The sequence below is a fragment of the Hyperoodon ampullatus genome, assembly GCF_949752795.1.
Source record: "Hyperoodon ampullatus genome assembly, chromosome: 6".
Classification (NCBI taxonomy): domain Eukaryota; kingdom Metazoa; phylum Chordata; class Mammalia; order Artiodactyla; family Ziphiidae; genus Hyperoodon; species Hyperoodon ampullatus.
The window spans coordinates 11,003,482-11,031,020 of NC_136919.1; the positions used below are offsets into that span (position 1 = coordinate 11,003,482).

Sequence of the window (27,539 nt, forward strand, 5' to 3'; positions counted from 1 at the left end):
TCACAGGCAGAAAGCTGAGGACAGAGCTGTGGGACCTGGCAGCGTCAGCGGGAGCACCAGGGCCAGGGGCTCCACTGGAAGGAGAGAGAGGCTGAGGCCCCTGGGAGTGGGTAGTGGTCTAGATGCTGCGTCTGTCCCTCAGGGGCCTCCGGTTGGGCCTTTCAGAGGTCCCCAGGTAGAGCTGGGAGGAAAGTTCCCATGTAATGTCTCTAGAAACCTGGGAGGAAAGTACACCCTTTGGGCTGGGCTGGCAGAGAACCAAAATGGGGACCCACCCTCCCAAGATGGGGACGGGGCTGGGAACTGGGGCTAAGGGAAGACCTGGGGTAGGATTCTGGCCTGGGTGACCCTGGCAGTCTCCCTCTCCGAGCCTCAGTTTCTCCATCCGGAGAACACCTGCAATGCCGGGGATGGGGGGAGTGGGGAGTTGGGGGGCGCCATGGACTTTCCGGAGGGAGGGGCGGGGCCAGGCCTGTGAGGGACACACAGCTGGCAGCCTTCACTCCCCGGCTCTTCTTGCTAGGGCCACCTGAGTGGGTCGCCTGGGGGGCGGGGGGCCTAGGGCATCGGAGGGCAGGACGGGTTGGGTGTTCCTCCGAGGCCAAGGTGGAAGCGGCTCCGTTGCTACGAGCGGCCTTAGCAACGCACCCATTCAGCGGAGACAAAGGCGCTGTCGCTTGAGTGCAGAGGCGCCCCTGCGGCTCTCTTGTTCCCACAGACGCTGCGCCTGCAGGGGCGGGGGCGGGGGCGGGGGCGGGGTGGCTGGAAGCCGAGGTGGGGGGGTGGGGGTTGCCGCTCGGCCCCTTCGGAACGCCCACAGCCTGCAGGGAGCCTGCGCCCTCCAGGCAGGCCTGCAGGAGCCGCCTCCAGCCCATTTTGCAGAAGGGGAAGCTGAGACTCAGAAGGACTGGGACACCTGCCAGAGGTGGAGGCCAGCTGGGGGTCTGGGGTCATACAGACCTGGGTTCAAATGTGCCTACGCTAACCCCTCACTTTCCTCATCTGCGCGGGCGGGGGCCCTGACCCCAGCTCTGCCACTGACCCTGGCTGGTCAGGGCTCCCCTCTATGCCTCAGCTTCCTCATCTGCACAGTGGGAGGGCGACAGCACCCCCGTTTCCCCAGGTCACCACATGAAAGGAGTCAGCAGATGGCTGGGTTTAGCACAGAGCTCAGCCCTGGTCAGAGCTCCATAGGCAGGCCTCTTGCTCTGGTGGGAAAGAATCCCTTGTTGGAGGGCTGGGCAGTGCTAAACTCGCCCCTCATAGGCTTGTCTCTGGTTTAAGACTGTGGGAACCCAGGCCCAGAGAGGCTGGCAGCGACCAGGGTCCCTGAGGCTCCCCTCGGGCCAGGCCGAGCTCTCCTTGAGCGGGGCCTCGGTGGTCCCGGCCCTGCCCTGCTACCCACAGGCGCCCCCATCACGCCCCCGTCAGCTGTCCAGCTGGGGAAACTGAGGTCTTGGGAAAGCACTTGCCCCTTACCGGGTTTGGAAGCCTCTCAGACCACCAGGCCCGGAGCCCTGAGGTGGGGAGGCGGGGAGGCTGGGCTTGGGGCGCCGGAGAGGTGGGAATGCAGAGAGGAAGGCAGCTTCTTGCTCCGGGGCCCTCCCGGCAGCGCCGGCCTGGGAAGGGGTCCCAGACTCACTCCCTAAGTAAGCCTCTCCCCAGAGCACTGCATTGTCACTGACAGCCCACGGGGCGCTAATGGGGGACTTTCAGGCACCAGCAAGGAGCGGAGTGAGGGGAAGAGCCCCTCAAATTGTGGGAGGTCGGCTGTGGTTGCTTCTCAAATCACTTCCATTCCGGTACAGTGGGGCTGAGGGGGTGTCGGGACGCCAAAGGGAAAAGGGGAACCCCCTGAGGTGGGAGCTACACCTGAAGCCCTGAATGCGGTCAGCTGCGCGGCCTGAGGACAGAGGAGGTCTGTCGGGGGGGTGGGGCCCGACTCCTGCTCCCCTTGCTCTGGGGGCCCTCGGCTACCCTGGTGATGACTCTTCCACCCCCAGTGGCCTTGGCATTCAAGTTCTGCCAGCGGCTCCCAGCCCCCTTCAGCCTGGTAAATGAGGGACAGGCCCTCTGGATCCCCAGGGGAAGCCCCACCCCAGGCCCGCCCTGGTCCCTGTGGTTTCCCTAACCCTGCCGGTCACACTTGCTAGCCCCTCGGCAGAGTCCTGCCACCCCTGTCCCAGCCTCACCAGTCTCTCGGGTTCTGCAATGGAGGAGAAGGCTGTGGGGATCCTGGGGCCGTGCGTCCCTAGTAGGGGGAAAACACTCGATCAGGTGAACTTGCAGGAGGCTGAGGTAGGAAGCTCTCTCTCTGCTCCCCCCACCCTGGACAGGGACCTCATTATCAAAGACCCTAAGAATCCACTCAAAAGTTTACCTCATAGATTAGCGATGAAGACACTAAGGCCCAGAGAGGGAAAGTAACTTGCCCAAGGGCACACAGCAGGGGAAGTAGGAGCTGGGATTTAAATTCCTGGCCCGACCCTTAAGTCATTCAACCCATGCCCTATCTCAGGGCCCTGAACCTCATCCACCTACCTGCCTTTGGGAACCCTCCACATCCCTTCTGCATGGAAACCCAGGGAAAGTGACCCTGGGCAAGCTCTGCCTCTGGGCTGGGCACCAGGGACCCTTGTTCCCTGGTGGTGGTGATGGGAGGACAGGAGCCTTTTCTAAGCCATCCCCTAGGTCCTGCAGTTGTGGAATTCCCCAGGCCTCAGTCTCCTTGTCTTTAAGATGGGCTAATGGAATCTGCCGTGGCCCTCCTAGCTCAGCCCGAGCACTGGGGAGACCGACGCACCAGGTGGCACTCGGATTGGAGGGTGGTGTGGTCTTACCTCTAAGAACCAGGTGTCTTCAGGGTGGAGCCAAGACTACTGGGTTGTCACGGGCCACCTCCCAGGGACGTGAGGGCCTAGGGTGGAACCCCGGGGCCCGCGGGACAGGAGAGAGCCTGAAAGGAAAGGGCGTCAGCGCTGGGATCCGGCCGTAGGTGGGACCTCCCACCCTCCCACCCCACGGACCCCCCACCTGCCCACTGTGAATGCCTCCGCTGCCTTCTCAGTCATCCTCTGCAGGGCGCTCTGGACCTGGAGGATGGGGCCAGGCTCAGGGCTGGGACCTTCTCCTGACCTCCACAGGCCAGTCGCAGAGCCCCCTGCAAGTGAGCCCTGCCCGCCTCCACCCACATCCCACCCTCCAGCAGCTAGTATCCCCTGACTTACTTCCCCGTGTTGTAGGCTGCATAGACCAGGAAGATGTACGGCACCCTGGGGACAGACCCAGGGTGAGGGTGGGTGTCACTACCTGGGAGTCTCATCCCCTTTCCCCCGGTGTCTGGCCTGGCACCGCAGCAGAGATACCTCCAGAGACATTTAGAGACACAGGAGGATGAACACAAATCCTGCCCTGCCCCCCAGTCCGCGATGGGGAGCAGGCAGTTGTGGCATTCTATGGCAAAGAGAACCAGGAGGGGCCTTGCCCCGCTGGACCCCCTGCCTTCAGTCTCTGGTCAGGAGGCAGCGTCTCTGCCCTCTATCCCTCCAAGCCGCACCCCCCTGACCTGCCCCATCCTCACACCCTCACCATGTTGCAGGGGTGGGGGATGGGAGAGGCGACACCTTCCTGAAGCTCCAAGGCTAAATCAGGTCCAGGGACAGCAGACCCAGGTGGCATTCTGACTGTATCTCTAGCTGAGTGCCTCTCTGAGCCTCTGTCTCTTCATCTGGAAAGTGGGGAGGAGGGCAGGACTTGCTTCTGGCTGTGTGTGAAGGACTCAGCGCAGTGGCTGAGTCATAGCTGGCTCCTTCCCACACATGCGAGGACCACGACGGCCTCGCCGCTCACAAAGCACCAGCATACTTGGGGGGACCCTCACAGCAGCTCCATGGTTGGTGGTGGGGGGGATTCATTCTCCCCATTTGATGGAGAGGGACCCTGGGGCCCAGGGTAGGAGGCAGAGCAAAAGTGTGACTCAGCGGGTAGCATGTGGAGCCTAGGACTTCCTCAGGGTCCACCTGGACAATGTAACAGTTCCTCCCCAAGAGGACACAGGTGAGGGGACATGGGGTTCCTTGAGGCCCTCTAGTTTCCCAGGGCTGAGAGCTGGAGCCCCAGAGCTTGACTACTCCCCCTGGCTCCCAGGCACCAACTGGGTTGCTACCAGCCTCTACTCTGCCCCTAAGACAGACTCTGGGCCTCGCAGCCCCCCACACCCAGCCTGTGCTCTCTCCAAAGCCCCTGCACAGCCTCCCCCATCCTGTCTCCTTTTACTCACTCCTCACACTCCAACCCAACCACACCAGCACCTGCCTAACGTCCTCCAAGGCTCCCTAGTACCCCTGGGGTGAAGCCTGAGCTCCTCACAACAGCTCTAGGGACCCTGCACAGTCTGGCCCCCATGTTCCCTCCTGTCCCCTTTCTCACCAGCTCCCCCAACCCCATGTCTCCCTCCATCTGATCCCACTGTGCTCCCCTGGCTTAAAACATTCTTCCCCCTCTCTCCACACAGCGTTCAGGTATTAGCTGAGAATCACTGCCTCCAGGGAGTGCCCATTCTGCCTCCCCATACGGCCCCGACTGCCCCTTAACCTTTCAGCCTCAATCGTGCCCGCTGTGGTTGTGTGATTTTGGTGTCTGTCTGTCCCTCAGGCTGAGACCCCCAAGGGTGTGTTCCTCGATCTTGAGTTCCACCACTTTCCCCAGGATGCAGCCCAGCACAGGGGAGGCGCCGGGGAAGTACGTGCTGAATGGCCGAATGACACAAATGTGCTCACGTTCACGGCGCTCCTGATGTGTGCCAGGTGTTATGCTTTGCCCTTTGCAAATATCTTCCCAGTGGAACCCCACAACGGTCCCACGAGGTGGAGAATATGATCCCCCCCTTTATATGGATGTGGAAACTGAGGCCTGTCTCAACTTGTGCAGGCCTCCCAACGACACTCTCAGGCAGGGTAGGTGTGAGCTACAGCTAGTTGCAGAAGTGAGGCTCTGCTCTTCCACCACAAAACCTGGCACAGGCGCCAGACGGAAACAAGTCACCAAGAGTGAATGAATGAGTCAGCGCAGATTTCAGTCCCTCCAGCCCCAGGCCTGCTCCCTGGTCACCTTGGGCACGTCCTGCCCAGCTTATGCCCAAGACAGAGTGAGAGAGGGACGGGGCTGGAGGTGGGGCAGGGAGAGAAAGACATGGAGAGACAGCAGGTGTGAGGGAAGAGAGAGGAGAGGGAAAGGCCAGGCCTGGGCAGGGAAGCAGCCGGGAGGGACGCAGAGAACGCGGCTCTGAGCCTAACTTGGGGACCTGCCTCGAGACAGTCACAGGAACATCAGAGTGGGCCCAGGTCTCATGCCTTCTGACCCCCCTCATAAGGCAGCCTCTCCCCTCCTTTACCAGACCTGAAGGTCTGAGGCTGGCTGGGAGGGGGCAAGAGAGGTGACACTCAGAGAGAGGGAGAAGCAGGGTAAGGGACCAAGAGACAGGGGGTCAGAGCCCAACAGAAGGGGTGATGTAGAGAGAGGCTCAGGAGAAGCCAGGTGGGTCCATGCCAGAGGAGGCGGGGACAGGGACAGGAGCCTGTGACAGAGCCTGAAAGACAGAGAAAGAATCCCAGGGAAAACTCAGAGACAGAGACGAAGTAATGAGACACCGGGAGAGGAAAGGACCTGCCCTGAGAGGGAGGCAGACAGCGTGGTGATGGTGGCTCTGGCTCCCTGGCTGCAGCCCTGCCCACCTGAGGGCCACAGGCAGGGAAGGAGCTGGAGTGGTTGCCATAGCAACAGGATGCTGCTGCCCTCGCCACTCTGAGGCAGGGTGGAGAGACCTGGGTAGGGTCCCTCTGCTAAGTGGGCTGAGGTGGAATTCCAGCCCGCGGAGCTCTGGGAGTGCAGGGCTTGGAGGAAGGGCTTCTCTGTGTCCATCTCTGTCCCCAGCTGCTCAGGCCCCGCCAGGTCTCTGGGAGCCGTGCTTCTTTAGGAAGAGCGTTGGAACCCCAGTTTTTCTTTGCTCTCCCGGCCCCTCTCTGGGCACAACCTCCATTCTCCCTGAGCAGTCTGCACACCCCATCTCCCACCGCCCCTGTTCTTTCCCCTCTCCATTCCCATGCCTGCCTGGCAGAGAGTGGCGAGTCCCCAGGGCCCAGGGGAGAAGACAACATGGACCAGGACCCTGGAGACCCTTTGCACCCTCTCTTCTTCCTGCCTCATCCCTCCCTTAACACTTCACTCCCTGGTCTTGGGCATCGTCTGCCTCCCCGACTCATGTCACCTCCACAAGAACAGGGCATTTTGCAGCCTCCTTTGCTGCTGTGTCCCTGGCGCCTAGCACAGTGCCTGGCCTCTAGCGGACATTCAAAAAACCTCGCAGGGATGGATGAATAACTAACTGGATGAGGGTGCCCCTCCTGACCCCAGCTCCCCACCCCCACTCCCAGCCTCAGCAGCTCTTCCAGGAACCAAGCCCCTCTGCGGTCAAAGCTGAATATCCTGATGGCTGAGAACACAGACTCTGAACTTGGGCCCCATGCTGCTCCTTCCTACTGTGAGGCCTCGGGCAGATGACTTCATGGAATCTGTTTCCCCGTTTGTAAGGCCTGTTCAGAGATATGAATATGATCCTGGTCCAGGACTCAGAGCACTTAGGCATCCATCAGCAGGAAGCCCAGCTCTGGGACACAGGGACCCTGGACAGAGTTTGCACTTGATTTCCCAAGCTTGTCTTTGTCCATCCGTGGGCCACCTCACTTCTCAGCCCTGAGAGGGACCTGGGCTCGGCAGAGCTGGGAGTGGGGAGTGCAGACAACAGGAAGAGGTGCTGGGGGGTACAAGGGAGGCTGAGGGGCAGGGCAGGGGCGGATTGGGCCCTCCTTGGACCGACCTCCCTCCCAGCACTCAGCTCCCAGGGCTGTGGCTGTTTGTGTCTGTACCTGGGTCCCCCATAGATCTGCAAACCCCCTGAAGACAAGGGCTTAGTCTGACCCATCTCTGTGGCTCCAGGACACAGGACCTGAAAGGCACACAGGGGGGTTCCTGCGGTCCCACGTTACTGCTTCATTTATGTGGGTCATGTCCTTCCAGCCAAAACCTTTTCTGAACTGCTGTCCTCACTGATGGAGCAGCTCATGCTGCCCCACAGTAGGCCATCCACAGACCCCAAGGGGAGAGGTCCCTGGTGTCCTGTACCCCCATCCCCGGCTTCCTGCCGAGGCCGGAAGTGGCTCTAGCACAGCCTGGGGACTGGAGCTTCTGCTGCGCCCTTGAGCGTCAGGGCACAAGGCATCTTAGCCACCCCCTTTCTGGGCCTCAGATTCTTCAACTGCCAAATGGGCCCCCAAATCCTCCCTGAGATACTGCTCTTTGATTGGAGGTTTGTTCCCACTCTCCCCCTCACCCCCCCTCCCCTTGACAGTGTCCCCGAGGCTGCTGGTGACTCCCATGACAGAGAGGACACTCCCTCCCCAGCCCCCTGACAAACCAGCCACACCCTCTGAGCTCCAGTGCATGGCGGAGCCCTGGTCCCACACGGCCCAGGGCCTGGAAGGAATTGAGGCCCACGGCGGCGTAGGCCCAGGCTGGGCTGAGGTGCACCAACATGCTGACCAGCCAGGTCAGGCCCAGGATGGGCAGCAGGACCAACACTGGCTTCACCTTGGGCCTGCAGGACAGCAGGCTGGACTGAGGGAGGCCAGGGGGCCAGGGGGCTCCCCACAGGGTTCTGGGGAGGGCAGCCCCTGGAAAGTGCCTGGAGAGGGGCCGGAGCAGCAGACTGGGGACTTAGGCTCAGGACTTAGGTGTAGCTGGAACTTTCGGCTGGACCTGGTGGCCCCTTCTCAGACACCCAGAGTGGCATGAAGTAGGGGTAATGGCACTGGGGAGATAGGGTCCCAGTCCCAAGCCTGGCTCAAAGGAAGGGAGTTGCAGCTGTCCAGGGGGAGGGCTGAGGCCTGGACAGTGGGTCCAGGGGGCATGGAGTCTGGAAGGGGACCCCTGGGGCTGCCTGGATTTTCAGGCTCCACTGGCTTGGGCTGCCCTGCCCTTGGCAGAGGGGTGGTGGTGAGGAGGAAGGCTGGGGGGGGTGGGGGTGGTGCCTGCTTCAGCAGGATATGGTCCTGGAGAGTGATGGGGATTCTTGGCAGGGGTAGAGACCTAGATTCTCACCCTGAACCTGAACTTCTAGGGACTGCCTGACTTGGGGGTCTCCTCTACCTTGTCGCCACCAGACCATCAGTGCTTTCTGCAGAAGGTGAGTCCCCAGGACAGTGGCTGGTGTCCACATCCCACGTCACATACACACAGGCTCAATTACCATCCGCACAGGTAACACGCATGGGCACAGACTTCCACACGCCCACATGCATGAGCATGTGTGCACACGCAGCACAGACACATTGCAGACATATGCCCATTTATAGCCTTGCACTCATAAGCACACGTGGCCACACCTGGCTCCCCACTTCTTCTTGACTCCCCCAGTCTGGGGTCTCACCACTTCTGGATCGGGATCTGCTGCTGCACACAGGGCTGCGGGCTCAGCGTGCGGGCACGGTGGCGGGCCCTGGACACGGTGACAATCACCACACGGACCAGGATGCAGGTATTGGCCTGGAGATCTGGTGTCAGTGGGGGCACCCTCCCCCTTCCCCGACACATCCCTCCCCTGCAGGGTCCCCAGGCCTCCCCGCTCACGGTCAGCACGGTCAGCATGGGCCCCACAAAAGCCCAGATGGCGTCTGTGTGCACATTGAGCCAGCAGTGCCCAGTGGCCACGTAGTCATGTGGGGACACTGCCAGGGTGATGGCCACGAGGGCCACAGGCACGCCTAGGGGAAGAAGAGGTGACCTCAGGGCCGTGTCTCTCGGGAGCCAGCCCCCGTCCAGAGCTGCATCCTCCAGCTGTCCCATAGTAGTGGGTGTACTGGCGGCACTGGGAGATCCAGGGAGTGGGGTTGGGTGGGCCTGATATTTTGGGTGGCACTGGAGCCCCGAGTAGCTGGGGAGCGGAAGAGCTGAGATTGAGTCGAGGCCTTAGGGCTGAGAATCAAGAGTTGGAAACTGGCGATTGGCGTGGGGTTAGCTGGCTTCAGATTAGGGAGGCAGTGCGGGGGGCTGGGAGCTGAGGCAGTTGAAGTGGAGGAGGATTAAGAATTGGAGCTGGGTAGAGTTGGAGGTCGACGGAACTGAGTTTGTGTCAGACACGGGCGCTGGCCACTGGGTGGCGCTGGGTGCCGGTGGAGGAGGGTGTTGGGCGGTGGGTGTTGGACACAACAGAGGCCACGCGAGGCAGGGTGGAGGGGAACAGAGCAAGAGTGGGGAGCAGAGGGGCCTCACCCCAGCCTGTGGCGTAGCAGCGTGGCTTCCTGGGGCCCGGGCGCATGCTCACAGCCACCACCTTGCTGCACAGCGGCAGCCCTTCCGCCAACATCCAGGAGAAGGCGACCAAAAAGAGGAGGTGCATCACTGCTGTGACGGCCACACACACCACCTGTGTGGGAGGGTGGGGGGGGTCCCCACGGAGGCCGGTCATGGGTGCGGTCCACCCTGGGTCCCCTGTCTGTGCCTGGCGTTGCCAGCGCAAAGCAGTATGAGCGGGTAGGGTCTCGGGGCAGCGCCCTGGGCCCAGCTCCAACATTCTGGGTCTTTCCTCTCTAGGCCATACTCCTCCCCGGAAATGGAGCCAAGTGAGGATATGGGGGGCAACCCAGAAAAGGCTGAAGGTGCTTTCCCAGGCCCCCCTGAGCTCACAAGCCCACCCCGCTGGCCGCCCACCTTGTTGGCCTTTGCCCACTCGCTGGCCACGAGGAAGCCCTCGGCGGAGGCCAGGGAGAAGGTGAGTTTCTTGTGGACTGTGGCTCGTTCTGACTGGGGGACCCCGGGCAGGCAGAGGAGTTGGTTAGCAAGGACCCCCACCACCACCTGCGTCCTGGTGAACCAGCCAGTGAAGGAGGAAAGGGCGGCTCCACAGGGGCTTCTTGGACCGAGGATGGACACCCACCCGAGGAGGGACGTGGAGGCCCACGAGGGGCGGGGCGGGCCCAGGGTGGCAGGCAAGGTGGTGAGCTTGCCTCACCCGGCCACCAGGAAGAGCAAGAAGGTGGTGATGAGGGCACAGGACACACCGCAGCCCACAGACGAGAGCGTCCTCAGCAGGGACCCCCCCGTCGGGGCATCTCTGTGGGAGGGACAGAGACCCCGAAGGACAGCAGCCCCACCAACGCCCTGGCCCGACGGGACACTCACCCGTCCCGCCCGGCAGCTCCCAGGCTCCTCAACCACCTTCTCTGCCGTGAAGCAGGGATGGCCAGGCCTGCACACAGCAACTTGATCATGATCATTTGCATGTCCTCTCCTGCTGGAGAGGGGCCCAGCTTTCACGGACTCCTCAGATACCGAGAAGCACTAGACTGGAAGTGACCACCAACACGCCCATGGGGAGGAGGGATGGTATGTGACAACCACCCACTGAGGGGGAACAGGGAGCTGGCACGGATTACTCATGATGTGTCCGATGTCCATGCTGTTTTTACAGGGAAAATGCATTCGGTAGCGTGTTTTTCTAGCGTGCTCCCAACAGGCCAAGTGACCACAGCATTCCTGGGCTCAGACACCATCTCACTCAACCTTAGTCCCCTTCTGGCCCAGCGAGCCCACCTTGTTTGGCCTCCTCCTGGAATTCGGCATCCCTCCAAGGCTGTAAATGCTAATGCCTCTCAGGGGCCTGTCTTTAGTCGTGACTCCTTTTACTTCTAACCTCACCTTGGCCATGGCTTTACCTACTGGATCTTGGGGCCAGCTGAGACCCCTCCCGCCCTGAGCACCGGACCACAGACCCACAAACCCGTTGCCCACCTGTGCCTCCTGAGACGAGTCCCTCATCTCCTGGTGGCCCAGGTCACCCCTCCTCCTCAGCCAGTCTCCCTCATCTCCCCACTGCTCCCTGGCCCAGGGCCCCTGCCCTCTCCTAGGCCAGGCCCTCAGCCCCCGAACTGCTTCTCCCCCCTGGCCCCCACCTCAGCCTCACTCCCCGCACCAGCGGCCTCCCTCATGTAAATCTAAAGCCTGCTTCACACTCTTCCACATCTGCCCTCTGCTACAGGACCACAATCCAAGCGCGTGGGCCTGGCCTTCCAGGCCTGTGCGATCTGACCCATGCCTACCTTGTTCACTGCCATCCCCCGACCCCGGGCATCGCACTGGAAGCCCCAGACACATTGCAGTTCTAGGACGTAACTCGTCTGCCATTTCTAGCCTCCTTGCCTTTGCTCAGATGGCCCTCTGCTTGGAATGCCTTTCTGTTCAACTCCTGTGCATCCTTTAAAACTTGGTTCTGACATCACCTTCCCCTGCCCCACTGCCCCCTCCCCAGCACTCACCTGGACGTCGTACACCTGCAACAGGACGGCAAAGTTGGCGCTGTGGTTGCAGAAGCAGGCGGTTGAGTCCTGGTACAGAGCGGCCACGGAGCAGCCAGTGGTGGCCCAGGAGCCCCCTGAGTCTGGGCTTGGGGTGAGTAGTGAACAGAGGGCTCTTGAGATGGGCTGGACATGGGGCTGGGGGACAGGTGGCAAGCAGGGGAAAGCCTCTCCCCAGAGCCTGGGGTCCCTCAGTGCCCTGCCTCTAACCAGCTATATGACCTTGGCCAAGTCACTGCCCCTCCCTGGGTCTCAGTTTTTCATCTATAAAATGTACTTTTCTCAGGAATGGTAGGAGGATGGGGCTGATACCAATGATCACCATTGATTAACTGTGTTAATTACTAAGCAACAGCGATTGATGTTCATTCCCTCATCAACTCTACCACCCATTCCACACATGAGTCTCTTCCTAGGTACCCCACAGAGTAGGCTTGCATACCTACTATGATAGGGAGCTCACTACCTCCTGGGTAACAGGCTCTCCTGCCCCAGCTTGTCCCCAGTTGAGTGGGGCTTGGAACCACCCCTGCAAGGAAGTTGGTGAATGGAGGCCAAAAACATGCTTGAGTCCTGCCTCATCCTCAAGTAGAACGGACGTTTTTTTTTAATTTTTTTAATTTTTTTTGGGGGGGGGGCATACTGCAGGGTATGCGGACCTTAGTTCCCCAACCAGGGATGGAACCTGGCTCCCTGCAGTGGAAGTGCGGCTCTTAACCACTGGACCACCAGGTAAGTCCCTGGATGTCTTTTTTTTTTCAAGTGCCTTATTTAAAGAACTTGGGGGACTTCCTTGGTGGTCCAGTGGTAGAGAATCAGCCTTACAACACAGGGGACGCAGGTTTGATCCCTGGTCAGGGAACTAAGATCCCACATGCTGCGGGGCAACTAAGCCCGTGTGCCACAACTACTGAGCTTGCGTGCCTCGGCTAGAGAGCCCACATGCCACAAACTACAGAGCCCACACCCTCCGGAGCCTGAGCACCACAACTAGAGAAGAGAAAACCCGCACGCCACAACTAGAGAGAAGCCCATGCACCACAACAACGATCCCGCATGCCTCAACTAAGACCCGATGCAGCCAAAAATAAATAAAATTTAAAAATTAAAAAAAATAATAAAGAAAGAACTTGGAAACCCACCTGATGCTGAAGTTCCAGAAGGCACAGACAGGCTCCACCAGCTTCGGAGGGAAGGCCTAAGGGCAGCCAACAGGGACAGGGCAGGTGTGTGAGCACATGTGGGCAAGGAGAGAGACCAGACGATGCAGGGGGATGTGGAGGCCTCCTGCGTTTGAGGGACCAGGGGGTTGCCCAGCATGGGTCGTGGGTGCAGGGACTGGAGAAGAATGCCTGCAGGGCGGCAGAAGGAAGGTGAAGTGAGTAGAGTTTCAGGCTGGCATTAATGGTTAATATTGAAATCCTAGGAACAAGCTAACAAGCTAACAAGCTAACAAACCACTGTGAGTCTTCCCTCCAGGATGCTCTGCCTAGTAAGAACACACAGGTCTCTATCTACTGTTGGGGAAAGAGCTCGCCATATATATATATATATATATATATATATATATATATATATATATATATATATATTTTTAACATCTTTATTGGAGTATAATTGCTTCACAATGGTGTGTTAGCTTCTGCTGTATAACAAAGTGAATCAGCTATACGTATAAATATATCCCCATATCTCCTCCCTCTTGCGTCTCCCTCCCACCCTCCCTATCCCACCCCTCTAGGTGGTCACGAAGCACCGAGCTGATCTCCCTGTGCTATGCGGCTGCTTCCCACTAGCTATCTATTTTACGTTTGGTAGTGTATATATGTCAGTGCTACTCTCTCACTTCGTCCCAGCTTACCCTTCCCCCTCCCCGTGTCCTCAAGTCCATTCTCTACGTCTGTGTGTTTACTCCTGTCCTGCCCCTAGGTTCTTCAGAACCATTTTATTTTTTGGTTAGATTCCATATATATGTGTTAGCATACGGTATATGTTTTTCTCTTTCTGACTTACTTCACTCTGTATGACAGACTCTAGGTCCATCCACCTCACTACAAATAACTCAGTTTCTTTTCTTTTTATGGCTGAGTAGTATTCCATTGTATATATGTGCCACATCTTCTTTATCCATTCATCTGTCGATGGACACTTAGGTTGCTTCCATGTCCTGACTACTGTAAATAGAGCTGCAATGAACATTATGGTACATGACTCTTTTTGAATTATGGTTTTCTCAGGGTATATGTCCAGTAGTGGGATTGCTGGGTCGTATGGTAGCTCTAGTTTTAGTTTTTTTTTTTTTTTTTTTTTTTTTGCGGTACGCGGGCCTCTCACTGCTGTGGCCCCTCCCGTTGCGGAGCACAGGCTCCGGACGCACAGGCTCAGCGGCCATGGCTCACGGGCCCAGCCGCTCCGCGGCATGTGGGATCCTCCCGGACCGGGGCACGAACCCGTGTCCCCCTCGTCGGCAGGCGGACTCTCAAGCACTGCGCCACCAGGGAAGCCCTAGTTTTAGTTTTTTAAGGAACCTCCATACTGTTCTCCATAGTGGCTGTATCAGTTTACATTCCCACCAATAGTGCAAGAGGGTTCCCTTTTCTCCACACCCTCTCCAGCATCGCCATATGTTTTTCAGTATAGGAAAAAGCTGCCTGACACTCTGCATAGTAGGAGCCCATTTATGGTTAAAAAAAAAAAAAAAAGGTTCTATGTAATTGTGAAAACACATGCACAAAAGGTCTGGAATCAAACACACAGCTAACTTAACAATAGTTAGGTCTCAGTTTGAATGTGTTATAATGAACATGTTAGTTCTTTTGTAATGAACAATGACAACACTATGGACTTTATAAGATGTCATCAAGCAGAAAGAAGGTGGCAGGTGGTACCTGTCCCAGACCAAGCAGGGAGGCAGCCTGAGCTCAGGGCTTGGGTTATTTGTCCCGACTGGGGAGGGTAACAGCAACGTCACCTCACTAGAATATGATACTTTGTGTTTTGCAAAGTATTTTCATGTCCTTTATTGTTGTTGATATTCATAGCAACCTAGGGGACGGGTATAAATTTATGTAATTTCAGATGAGGAAGATGAGCCTCAGAGAGGGGAATTAATCTGTTCGAGGTCACACAGCAGTGAGCTTAGACTGGGTTGTGACTTGGTCAACTCCATGCTCTTTCCACACTCTGTGACGATGCCTCCAGAGAACATATTATTCCTTGGGTTGGCTGAATTATTACCACATGTATTCATTCACTCATAATATCTTTCCTGGGTCTCAGGTACTATGTTAGGTGCTGGAACACAAAGAAAACCTACTGTTTGCTTTTAAAATGGATGATTGTTACACCACTGGTAGCATTTTCAAGTGGTACAAACTGAAATATCAGTGCAGCTTATACACTCAGAAGCCACAAAACTGTTGGTGCCCAGTAGCTCCATACCTGGCCATATATCCCCAGGAGACAGTCACCAGAATAAAAACATATTATAAGTGAGGATTTTCACAGGGTTAGGCAGGGTTAATTGTAATAGAAAAAACTCTGCAGATACTCTGGATGCATGGAGGAGAAGGGGTCAAGTTCATTTTGGACCATCCCCTGGGAAGGGGGTGGGCGGTTCTGGACTTGGCCACAGTCAAGGCCTACGCATTGCTAGGATCAAGCAGCAAGTGAGAAAGGACAGGATGGCAAAGGGACATCTGTGACAGAGACAATGCAGAAAACACCTGTGGGGAAAATGAAAAACACAAATGTTTACATGGCTCAACTGAAAGAGCAAGGGCTTTGATTTTTCAAAAGGGAAAAAAAAAAAAATATATATATATATATATATATATATATATATATTATGTACCCAGAAAAAGGCTGAAGGGAAACACATGGAAAAGTTTAGGGCAGCTATCTCTGAGTAATAGGATTTGTCTTCTTTATCCTTTTCTACATTTTCCAAATTTGCAACAATGAGCAATCCCTTACTTTTATTTATTTTTCATTTTAATGTATTTTAATTCATATAATTAATATATAAATACAATCTCAGAAGTTAGTTTTTTGAAAATATAAACAAAATTGGTAAACTTCTAGCTAAACTGATCAAGAATGAAAAGGCAAACATCATTATAAATCCTACATATGTTAAAAGGATAATAAGTGACTATTATGAACAACTTCCTGCTAGAATTGAACAACCTAGATGAAAGGAACAAATTCCTTAAAGGGCACAAATTACTAAAACCATCTCAAGAAGATATGAAACACCCCAAACAATCCTATATCAGTTTAAGAAATAACTCATACTTTAAAAACTTCCCACAAAGAAAACACCAGGCCCGAAAGACTTCACTGGTCTTCACTGGCCTATCAAGCATTTAAGGAAGAAATAATACCAATTCTGCAAAACTCTCTTAGGAAACAGAGGAGGAGAGAACTCCCAACACATTTTATGAGATTAGCATTATCCTGACACCAAAACCAGAGGAAGACAGTATAAGAAAACTACAGAACATATTACATATTCAGGAATATAAACACAAAAATCCTTAACAAATATTAGCAAATTGAATCCAGCAATATATACAAAGGATAATACACCATAACCAAGTGGAGTTTATCCCAGGAATCCAAGGCTGGTTTGACATTTGAAAATCAATCAGTGCAATTTACTATATTAATAGAATAAAAGAGAAAACCATATGATCCTATCAATGTGGAAGAAACATTTGGCAAAATTCAATAGCCATTCATGATAAAAATTCTCAGCAAAGCAGGAAGAAAAGAGAACTTAATCTGACAAGGGGCATCTACAAAAAGCCCACAGCTAGCATCACATTTAATGGTTCAAGACTGAATACTCTCCCCTCTAAAGTTAGGAACAAGACAAAGCTATTTGGTCTCGTCACTCCTATTTAATGCTGAACTAGAGGTCCTAGCCACTGTACCAAGGAAGGAAAATCGGAAAAAAAAAAAAAAAAAAAGACATGGATTGGAAAGGAGAAAACAAAACTGTCTTCATTTGCAGACAACATGATCAGGGATGTAGAAGATCCTAAGAACTCTATAAGAGAGCTACCAGAAGTACTAAGTGAGTCTAACAAGGCTACAGGATACAATCTCATTATATAAAAATCAATTGTATTACTATATACTTGCAATGAACAATTTAAAATTGAATTAAGAAAATAATACCATTTACAAAAAAGGGTATATCTAACAAAATACCTTGAAGACCTGTACCCTGACAACTGTATATCACTGCTGAGAGAAATTCAAGAAAACCTAAATAAACAGAGGGATATACCTTGATTAAGGATTGGAAGATTCATTGTTAATATGCCAGTTCATCATCTTATTTCAATTTGAGAGATTTAATGCAATCCCAATCAAAATCCCAGCAGGTGTTTCCATAGACATTAACAAGCTGATTCTAGAATTTATATGGCAATGTGAACACCCTAGGCTAGCCAAAGCAATTTTGAAAAGGGAGAACAATGTTGGAGGACTTACACAACCTGATTTCAAGGCTTACCATACAGATACATTAATCACGACACTATAGGGTTAGTGTATAGATCTCTGGAACAGAATAGAGAGCCCAGAAACAGACTTACACATATATGGACAATTGATTTTCAACAAAGGTGATAATTCAATGAGAGAAAGAATAATCTTTTCAACAAATGATATTGGAATGGGATGTCTATATGGAAAAATAATGAACTTCAACCCCTACCCAACATAATACACATAAATGAATTGAAATAAATCATAGACATAAATGTAAAGGTTAAAATGATAAACTTCTTTGAGAATATCTTTGTGGCCTTGGGATAAGCAAGATTTCCTAGATAGGATGCAAAAAGCATAAACCATGCAGGATAAAAACTGATAAACCAGACTTTATCACATTCAAAACTTATCTTCCAAAGACACTGTCAAGAAAGTGAAAAGCAATCCAGAGACTAGAAGATATTATTCACAAAACATATAGCTGACAAAGGACTTGTATTCAAAATATATAAAGAATTCTTACAGTTCAATGATAAGACAAATAATTTAAAAATTGGGGAAGAACAAAGCTGGAGGCATCATGCTTACTGATTTCAAACTATATTACAAAGCTATAGAAATTAAAACAGTATGGTATTGGCATTAAAAACAGACACATAGATCAATGGAACAGAATAGAGAGCCCAGAAATAAATCTATGCATATATGATGAATTAATTTATAGCAAAGGAGGCAAGAACATACAACGGGGAAAGAACAGTCTCTTCAATAAATGATGTTGGGAAAACTGGACAGCTGCAGGCAAAAGAATGAAACTTGACTACCATCTTACACCATACACAAAAATTAACTCATTATGGACTAAAGATTTGAACTTAAGGTATGAAACCATAAAAATTTTAGAAGAAAATATAGGTGATAAGCTCCTTGACGTAGTAGAAACAAACAAACAAACAAAACAAAAAACCCAAACCATCCAATTAAAAAATGGGCAGAAGATCTGAATAAGCATTTCTCCAAAGAAGACACACAAATGGCCAACCGGTACATGAAAAGATGCTCAGCATCACTAAACATCAGAGAAATGCAAATCAAAACCACAGTGATGGGGAGGGTGGGAGGGAGGGAGATGCATGAGGGAAGGGATGTGGGAACAGATATATATGTATGACTGATTCACTTTGTTATAAAGCAGAAACTAATAAAAAATTAAAAAAAAAAACCACAGTGAGATATTACCTCACACCTGTTAGGATGGTTATTATCAAAAAGACAAGAAATAACAAGTGTTGGAGAGGATGTGGAGAAATGGGGACCCTCATACACTGTTGGTAGGAATGTAAGTTGGTGCAGCTGCTATGGAAAACAGTATGGAGTTTCCTCCAAAAATTAAAAATAGAAGTACCATACGATCCAGCAATTCCACTTCTAGGTATCTATCCAAAGAAAATGAAAATACTAACTCAGAAAAGTTATATGCACCCCCATGTTCATGGCTATTTACAATAGCAAAGATATGGAAACAACCTAAGTGTCCACTGATGAATGAATGGATAAAGAAATTGTGGTGTATAATAACGGAATGTTACTCAACCATAAAAAGAATGAAATTTTGCCATTTGCAACAACGTGGATGGAGCTCAATGGCATTATGCTAAGTGAAATAAGTCAGAGAAAGAAAAATACTGTATGATCTCACTTATATGGGGACTCTAAAAAAAAAATCAAGCTCATAAATGCAGAGAACAGATTGGTGGTTGCCAGTGGTGGTGGGGTGGGGGCAGGGAGAAAAAGAGTGAGGGGAGTACAAAGATAAAATTTAAAAAGAGAGGATCTATATGGCTTATGTGCAGAAATGTCAGTAATCAGAAAAGCAAACAGCAGACTAATGCAAACATTTTGGGAAAAAAAGAATAAAGAGCATTTCCTATTAAAAAAACAACAACAGCCAGTGGCTCATCTCGAAATTTATTTAATTAAAAAAATGAGAATTGGGGAAAAGATTTGAACTTATATTTAACAAAGGAAGATATATGAATGCGCAATAGTGTAGAAAACGATGCTGAAAATCATTGGTCTTGAAGGAATTGCAACTTAGAACCACAGTGAGACATCAGTACACAACCATTATAATGAACGATATTAAAAAGGCAGTTAAGGATGTTAGCAAAGGTATGGAACACTGCAGTGCTCACACACTGCTAGTGGAAATGTAAGATAGTACACGACTTTGGAAAACAGTTGGACAGTCTCTTAGGAAGTTAATGTATACATATGCTTATCATACAACCCAGAAAGTCCCCTTTTAGGTATTCACCCAGTAGAAAGAAATCATATGTCCACAAAAAGGCTGTATATGAGTGTTCATAGTGGATCTATTCATAGCAGCTCAAACTGGAGACAACTCAAATCTCCATCAACAAGCAAATGGAGGGTCTTCCCTGGTGGCGCAGTGGTTAAGAATCCACCTGCCAATGCAGGGGACACGGGTTGGAGCCCTGGTCAGGGAAGATCCCACATGCCGCAGAGCCACTAAGCCCGTGCCTGAGCTCTAGAGACCGTGAGCCACAACTACTGAGCCCGTGCGCCACAGCTACTGAAGCCTGCGCACCTAGAGCCCGTGCTCCACAACAAGAGAAGCCACCACAATGAGAAGCCCACACAATGCAAGGAAGAGTAGCCCCCGCTCGCCACAACTAGGGAACTCTCGCGAGCAGCAACCAAGACCCAACGCAGCCAATAAATAAATAAAATAAAATAAATTAAATTAATAAAAAAACAAGTAAAAAGAAAAACAAATTATGGTCTATCCATATAACGGAATTCTACATAGCACTAATGAGGAGTGAATTACTGAAACAGGCAAGAACGTAGATGATACTCAAAAATACCACCTGAGCAAAAGAAGCCAGACCATGGCACACACTATATGGTTCCATTTATATGAAGCTTTAGGAAAGACAGACAATCTAGAGTCACAGAAAACAGAGCAGTGATTTCCTGGGTCAGAGTGGGGAAGGCTGATGGGGAAGGGGCACAAAGAAGCCTTTTGGGAAGGTGGAAAAGTTCTATATCTTGATTGGGGCAGTGATACAGGAGTATATACACTGGTCAAAACTCATCAAGCTATACACTTAAAATGGATGTTTTAGTATATGTAGATTTATATACCTTAATGAAATTGATTTTTAAGAAGTCTTGAGATGATATACAAAAGATATAAGCTATGGGGTGTGTGTGTCCAGGATTGGTGGTTTTGAGCAAAGGAGACTTTAGCTTTCTCTGAAATGCTCTAAAGCTTCAAAAACAAGAAGGAATTTGTGTATTACATATAATGAATTAAATGACATATCTTGGTGATCTTGTCTTGTCAATTTACAGCAAAATACCTCATTCTTTACATAACCTCAGCTGATATTCCATTTTATAGCTCTGTAAGGCTAAGTAATCCCCTACTGATGGACATTTAGGTTATTTTTATGCTTATGAAGCATACTGCAGTGCAGGTCTCTCATATCTCCCTGTATTATCTGATGGGAACCACCAGTTTTTCAAGTCATGCAGACCTATAATGAAATCCCAGCTCTGCCACTTATAAGCTGGTGCCAGGCACAGCACCTCTTCCAAGCTCACTTTTGTGGAATGGGCAGTTGGAAGATTAAATGAATGCTGCTTATTTAAGGCACCCGCCATAAAGTAAGTGTGCAGTGCACTACTGCCCTTCCCCCTCTCTCGAGGACAATGGGATGGCTTGTGGATGAGTATTTTTCTTGAACATTTTAGACGTTGGTTGTCCAGTGAACAAATACTGGGATGTAGCGGGGGGCACCAAACCAGGATAACTGTACCAGGTGGCTGTTTCCCAGAAGCATCGCCCAGTACCTGCGCCCAGTGTTGCAGGTGAAAGGTCACAGCCGTGTTGGCCTCCCCGGTTTCATCCCACACCTCAGATGAGATGATTGCTGACCCCACCTGGGTGCTTAGGGACCTGTGGGGAGAAAGGGAGCTTTTAAGGGCACCAGGTATCTGTGGGGGAGAGGTCATACATGGCTGGGGTCATGTCATCCAGGCCCCTGCAGAACAGATGATACCCTCTGTGGAAAAGTCCTGTGCTGGGAATTAGGGCAGCTGGGTTCCATTCTTTCTGGTAATTTGAGTAAGCCCTGTTCCCTCCCTGAGAGTCAGCACTGAAGCCAGGACCCAGGCAGGAGCTGAGCCATGTTCCCACCAGCCCATCTTTGGCAGGCCCAGAAATCTGTGTGTGTCAGGGGGGAGCAGGTTTGGCCCTGGGCTGCCAAGGGCAGATATGCCTAACAGAATGGGGGCTCTGGGAGGGGATGGAGGCCTAGCCTTCCCTGGTGAGGGGATCCAGGCCCTCAGCTGCCTGCTGGGTGGGACCCACTCACCTCTGCATTCTGCTTGCCTCTTCAGAGGTGTCAGGGGCCCGGGGCTCTCTGCCAGGGGACCCCAGGGTGTACTGGAAGACACCTGAGCTGAACCAGCTGTGGATCTTGGTGACTCCAGAGAGGCCTGGATGAATAGAAGGAGGCCTAAGACCTGCCCAGTGACTGAGCAAGCACCACAGGTTGGTCCTGAGGGAAATGCTCTGCCCACCTTACACATAGGGAAACTGAGTCTCATAGAGGTTAAATGACTTCCCGAAGATCACACAGTTAATAAGTGGCAGAGCCAGAATTTTAACCAGCCCTAGTTGATATGCTTAACCTGCCAGCTCCAAAGCCCTTTGCCCCTTATCCTAATCCTCCACCCCTGGGTGGCACCGAGGGAAAATGTGTGGTTGAGGGGAGGAGACTAAGTGAACACCTGCCATGTGGTAGGAGCTTTAAGCTTATAACAACCCGAGGCGAGTAGTAGTAATATGGCTTTACAGATGAGGAGACAGTTCTGAAAGGTGAGGTGACTTATTCAAAATAGCAGAGCTAGCAACTGTGAGGGCTGAGGTTTGACCCAGACCCCAACAGGACCCCACCACCCCTCTCCCTCACCCACCTTTCCTGAGGAACCGCCTCACTTCAGCAGCAGGGATGAGGGTGTGGCCAGGCCCCTCTGGATGCCCACTGGGCATCGTGAACACTTGGCCCTCCGTGCTGGTCTCTCTCAAGTGTAGGCTCCGCAACTCCAGGCCTGGGAGCAAATGGGGCTCAGGGGCTGGACCTCAGGAGGGAGGTCTTTCTGCTGGGCTGGCCCTGCTGGCAGGGTCTGCTTCCCGTCTCCCTGCCACACACCTAGGAGGCCACCATTCCTGCACAGAGAGGTTCAGCAACTTACCCAAGGTAAGTCTGACTTCTCCAAGCCAGGGGGAGGGGGTCACTGAGAAGGGGGAGTCTCTGGGGGATGGGACATGAATATCAATGAGCTGCCAGAAGCCACTGGGCACCTGAAGGACCCAAGTTTTGCCTGAAGTTCCAGCGTAAGTGCTCCCCCACTCAATCTACAAACATTCACTGAGTGTGCCCTTGGGTCTGAACCTGAGATGCAGAAATGACTCAGAAATAGCCCTGGCACTCAGAGGACTTCAGGTGGTATTATGTAATTACCATAGAGGTGATAAAAGATATGTTCAAAACACCGGGGCAGCAGGAGAGAGGAACTGTCGGGAGAGAGCTAGAACTGGGGAGCCTTCCTAGCAGAGCTGGTGCTCAAGCAGGGTTCTGAAGGATGTATGCGAGTTTGCTAGGAGACCGAGAGAGAAAGAGTATTCTGGATGGAGGGCACAGCATGGGCAAAGGCAGGAAAGAGAATGGAGGATCTGTGGGAGTCCGAGAACTCCCAGTGACCAGGGCTGAGGAGGATGTGTGAGCCCAGGCCCCATCCGGAGCCCAGATGTGTGGCACAGGTGGCGGGCAGGCTCACCGGCATGGTGGTGCTGGATGTGCGCTCGGGCAGCTCAGAGGTCAGCATGGTGCTCAGCAGGGGCGCCAGGCGCTGCTCGCTTGCCACCAGGGCCCTGGGTCCACCCACCACCTGGGAGGAGGCCGCAACTCAGCCCTCTCTCAGACACCACACCCCACAGCTGCCTGCCCTGACCACTGTGGTTAACAGGATCTCAATGATCTGTGAGGTGGCCTGCAGGCTCCAGACCCTCAGTGGCTCTGCAGGGCCTCCAGGATCAAGTCCTGGCTCCTCAGCTGACACTTGAGGCCCTGCCTGATGAGCCTTCTCTGGCTTCTCCAATGCTCTCCTAAGCCACGTCATCCTCTAGTCAAGCTGAAGGCCTCACAGTGCTCTCTGCCTGCTGGCAGGTTGTTTGCCAACCAGGGTCCACTCTGAAGGCAGGGCCGTGCCTCCTGCTTCTTTGGTCTGGCTCAGTGTTAGATCCCTAACAGGTGCTCAAGTTTTAGGTTCCAAAAAGGAAACCATGCGGTGTGAGGACAGAGCAGGGAGGGGGAACGTGCACTAATGGGACACCTCCTCTGTGGTGGGCAAGTCACCTGATAGACGCCTACTCCTCTCCATCGCCTAAGCAAGGCAGGTATGATCATCCCCATTTTCCAGGGAAGAAAACTGAGGTTCAGAGTCCAGTTTTCCCCAGTCTGTCACGGTGTCTCAGATCCCCAGTAAAATGTGGGCTTACACATCCCCTAGGATGGGGAGCATCACCTGGACAGGTGAACATTCCACTGAACCAGCCTCCTGTGCTGTGCCATCCCCACCCCACCCCCAAGCCCAGGTTTGAATTCTGTCCTGAAGTCACAGGGGGACCATGTCTGCCTCTTAAGCCCCAGAGCCTTTCAGGCAATGTTCACGACCCCTCGTTTTCTCCCTCTCTGGGCTGATGACTCCCAGGCCTACAGCCACTTCTGCCACGATGAGATTTCCAACACCCTCACCATCTGTCTCTTCTGTTCTCCATGGCTGAACACTCAGCAGAGAGGGCCTCCTACTTAAGGTGGTCGGCGGACTGTTGGATGTGGGAGGCCCTTATTGACTAGTGGCTCTTAATTTTTAACCGCAGAAGTTGTTCAAGAGCAGTTGTATGCAGAAGTTCAACTTATAAAACAGACAGAAGGGCTTCTCCTGATGGATGGAGAGATGGAGCTCAGAGATGGGGGCTGACTCGCCCGTGGCTACACAGTCGGTGGCAAGGTAGGAACCAGGGCCCAGGCCCCTGCCCCACCGAGCCCTGCCAGCCTCACCTCGCTGACTGACAGCCACGCACCAGCCAGCTGCTCCTCCAGGACCAGGCTGGCCACAGACACGATGGCCTGGCCCAGCTGCTCCCAGGGCCCTGTCATGGGCTCTGGCTCCCATGTCCCAAGCGCTGCCACTCTTTTCAGGAAGTGCATGACAGCCAGCAGCGCAGCTGGCCCCAGTGGAGCTGTCTCCTTTGTCAGGACTCTCTTCAGGATTCCCAGGAAGCTGGAGGCCTCGGCCAGGGACAGGTCTCCGTGGGCTTCAGAGAGAGGGTCAGGGAGGAGCTGTGGAGCAGAAGAGCTGCTGACTGCTGGTCTGACTGTCTCAAGGGGACCCCCCGCAAGGGGCTATACTTGGCCTCTGCCAGTCTTCTTGGGGGGTGTGGGTCTAACTAGTCACAAGCCCCCAGCTCTCAGAGGCTCCAGAATAGGGGGCATGAACAACCTTAATTCCTGCACACACATTAGGTGGGTGTCCCCTTTACAGGTGAGGACACTGAGATGCAGGGATGCCACCCATAGTGCCCCCAGACCCTCCAGCCCCCTGGGAGGGGGCTCACCACAATGGCATTGGCCAAGGCATTGACTTGGCTGATAACATCCTGGCCAGACCATGACTGGGCGTCCTGCAGCTGCTGGTAGGTCTCTGCAAAGGAGTGGATGCCAGACTGAGCCCTGGGCAACATCCTCTGCAGAGGTGCCCCATCCCCTATGTGCTGCTCGGGGAAGAAGAGCACACTGATGGCTGTGTGTCTGGAGACTTAGGTGTCCTGGTTGGGGAAACTGAAGCAAAGAATGGCAAAATCACCTGCTCGAGGTGACTCCCACACAGCTGGGATTCACCCCCAGTTCCGTATGGCCCCATTGTCTGTGGTCTAGACTCCGTGGAGGCCCCCAAAACTCTGAGAAGATTCTGAATTCCCAGGCTGTGCCAACTGCTCCCCCTCAGCCTACACTGGTCCATAACCAGCGTCCCCTTCAGCAGAGCCCAAGGCATAGCCGGACAGGGCGCACCTGGCCGGTAGCAGCAGAGGAAGGGCAGAGGCTGCAGGCAAAACAGAAAGCCCTCGGTGCGGGGTCCGGGGTCCTACGTAGGGCACTCCTCTGAGGGCACTGGCTAGGGTGGGTGAGGTGTCAGGGCCGCATCCTGGCATCCCATCGGTCCCTGTGACCCACAGCCCGTTCGGGCCTTGAAGGCGCCTGGACACTTGAGGGGGTGCCAGGACGCGCGGTCCCGGAGTTAGGGGCGACGTGGGAACCTGGGAGAGAAGTGCTGCAGCCAACACTGGGAGGAGCAAGGTCGCCAGGGGGCGAGCCCATTCAGGCTGCTGGGACTGGGCGGACGCCCGAGGTACTGGAGGCCTGGAGAGGGCGTGGCCAGAGGTGGGCGCGGCCCGGTTGGCAAGAGGTGGGCTGGGTCCCCCAGTCGGAAGGGAAGCGGATGGGAGCCAGGAGGTTGGGGGTGGAGCCAAAAGGTGGGCGGGGCCTGACAAACAGGAGGCTGGGCGGGCCGTACCCAGACAGAGAAGCCGCACCCGCACCGGCGGTAGCAGCGAGGGTGTGACGTCCAGGGCGCCCAGATCCCAGCGGAAGAGCAGGCCGCCGGGGGTGCGGCGCGCAGGCCCGTGCCCGGTGCAGCTGCGCGGGGCTCAGCGCCCGGGCCCACAGATGGAAGTCGGTGAGGTTGCCGCTGAAGGCGTCACGCGCCTAGAAGTCGCCGCCCAGAGAGTCCTGGTCTTGGCCCAAAACGAGGATGCCGCCAGGTGGCAGTGGGTGGCCCGCGCCAAGGCCCCGCGCCCCAGCGGGTCGGCGAACAGCGACCAGTGCCAGCAGAGCTGCTCCCACGTGGCGCACACGTGGTGCCAGCGGCCATCCGCGCGAAGGCAGCGGGGAAAGGCGCGTGGTGCCCGCGCACCGCGAGCGCCGCGTGCACGGCGCCGCCCGGCTCGGCGAAGGCGCACAGCTGCAGCGCGTTGGCCAGCGCGGGTACAGCCAGGGAGGAGAGTGCGGCCGCGTCGGATGAGGCGGCGTTCCACTGCACGTGCACGCCCGCTGTCAGCGTCCCGAGCGCCGGCAGAGGCGTCCGAAGCCACGCCGCCCGGCCCGCGGTCCTCTCGCCGAACATTAGTGCGGCCGCGGTGCGCGCGCCTGCGGGGACACACGGGCCTCGACCTCAGTTTCCCCAGCTGCGCACACCGTCCTGCTTCTGACGGCCCTTTGGCGCAGCTTGTAGGGCCCCTTCTGGGCTTCTGGTTCCTCCCTCCCTCTGGAAGGAAGAAATGGGGCTCCAGTGCCCGTGCCCAGGGGTCAACCTTCTACTTTCAGTCCAGGACAAGGGAACCTGAGAGGCGATGTGGACTTCCTCTGGGGTCAGTCCACAAGGACTGTCACGGTGGACTGCCATCTCCCAGCCCCCTCCCCCCAGCCCCCACTTCCCAGGCCCCGGCCCACACTCACGCCTCTGCGGGGGTCTTTGCAGAGGGGCCTCTCTTTTGCCTACCCAGATGGGGTCAGGCAGCCGCGGAGCGAGGACCGCATCTGGGTGCCGCAGTACTACGTGGCCAAACTACTGCTCACAGGACTCTTGGGCCTCCCACCAGCTCAGCCGCTGCCCTGGGAACTTGCATACCTCATCTGCAGTCTCCACTACCTCTCCAGGGGCCACTGGAGCTGCAGGGCGAGAGGAGGGTCAATGTGGGAGAAGTGTGTGGGCATCTGACCCTTGCAGGGTGAGTAGGGTAGGCAGGGCCAAGGACACTGAGCTTGGGAGTCATTTGGGGCTGGATGGGGCTGGACCCTAGCTATGCTCTATGACCTAGCAAGTTTTGTCCCCTTGCTGAGCCTGTTTTGTCATCTGTATAGTGGCAGGAATGAGATGGACATGAGTGATGCTTTCAGCCCAGGGCCTGTTATAGGGATGCTGAACTAAATGGCGCCTCCTCCCTTCCTCTGCATTCGAGGCCAGTGTAGCACATGGGCCCCGGGCTGGCTGAACTGGGGGCAGGCAGAGCCTCTCTGTGGCATCCCTCATACCAACCTGTGACCCAAGGGTTCCTTGATTCACCTGGGGAGTTGGAAGGGGTCCCAGAGAGACTCCTTATCTGAGAGAGAAGAAGAGAGGTGGGGTCTGAGTCAGGTCCCCACGCCCATATGTACAGTTATTGAATGCCTACTGTGTGCTCCAGTGGGGTGCAGTGGAGGCTGCAGGCCCTGCAGTCAGACCTGGGTTCACCCAGAGTGTGATCTTGGGCAGGTCACTTCATTGCCCTGAGCCTGTTTCCTAGCATCCGGTGGATGTTTTTATTTCTATGTCAGGGGCTTAGCTTGTGTAACCTTTGCGGTTACCTCATGATGTGAGGTGGCCACTTGGAACCCTAGCAGCTTTGAGTCCCCTTGGCCTCCTCCCCTGCACCCCCCTGCCTCCCAGAAGTTCAGGTACCAGGAGGGCAAGGAGGCAGTAGCACCAGGGGGCCAT

General features: G+C 54.1%; 1 protein-coding gene across 1 annotated transcript; it reads right to left on the minus strand.

Annotated features, from left to right (window-relative positions):
• ADGRD2 (adhesion G protein-coupled receptor D2) lies at positions 1-27,539 on the minus strand (the record flags this gene model as incomplete). Its single annotated transcript, XM_079706665.1, is given in 36 exon segments — positions 1-74; positions 488-542; positions 649-727; positions 1,258-1,394; positions 2,193-2,251; positions 2,841-2,859; positions 2,863-2,956; positions 3,228-3,268; positions 3,270-3,272; positions 7,531-7,651; positions 8,483-8,598; positions 8,683-8,816; positions 9,325-9,478; positions 9,763-9,909; positions 10,072-10,161; positions 10,163-10,165; positions 11,367-11,493; positions 12,548-12,603; positions 20,793-20,898; positions 21,317-21,440; positions 21,921-22,085; positions 22,785-22,808; positions 22,811-22,895; positions 24,068-24,349; positions 24,625-24,710; positions 25,079-25,151; positions 25,155-25,177; positions 25,581-25,674; positions 25,676-25,771; positions 25,775-25,869; positions 25,872-25,943; positions 25,946-26,212; positions 26,522-26,630; positions 26,634-26,734; positions 27,102-27,165; positions 27,504-27,539. Coding segments are annotated over 36 exon segments (3,411 nt in total).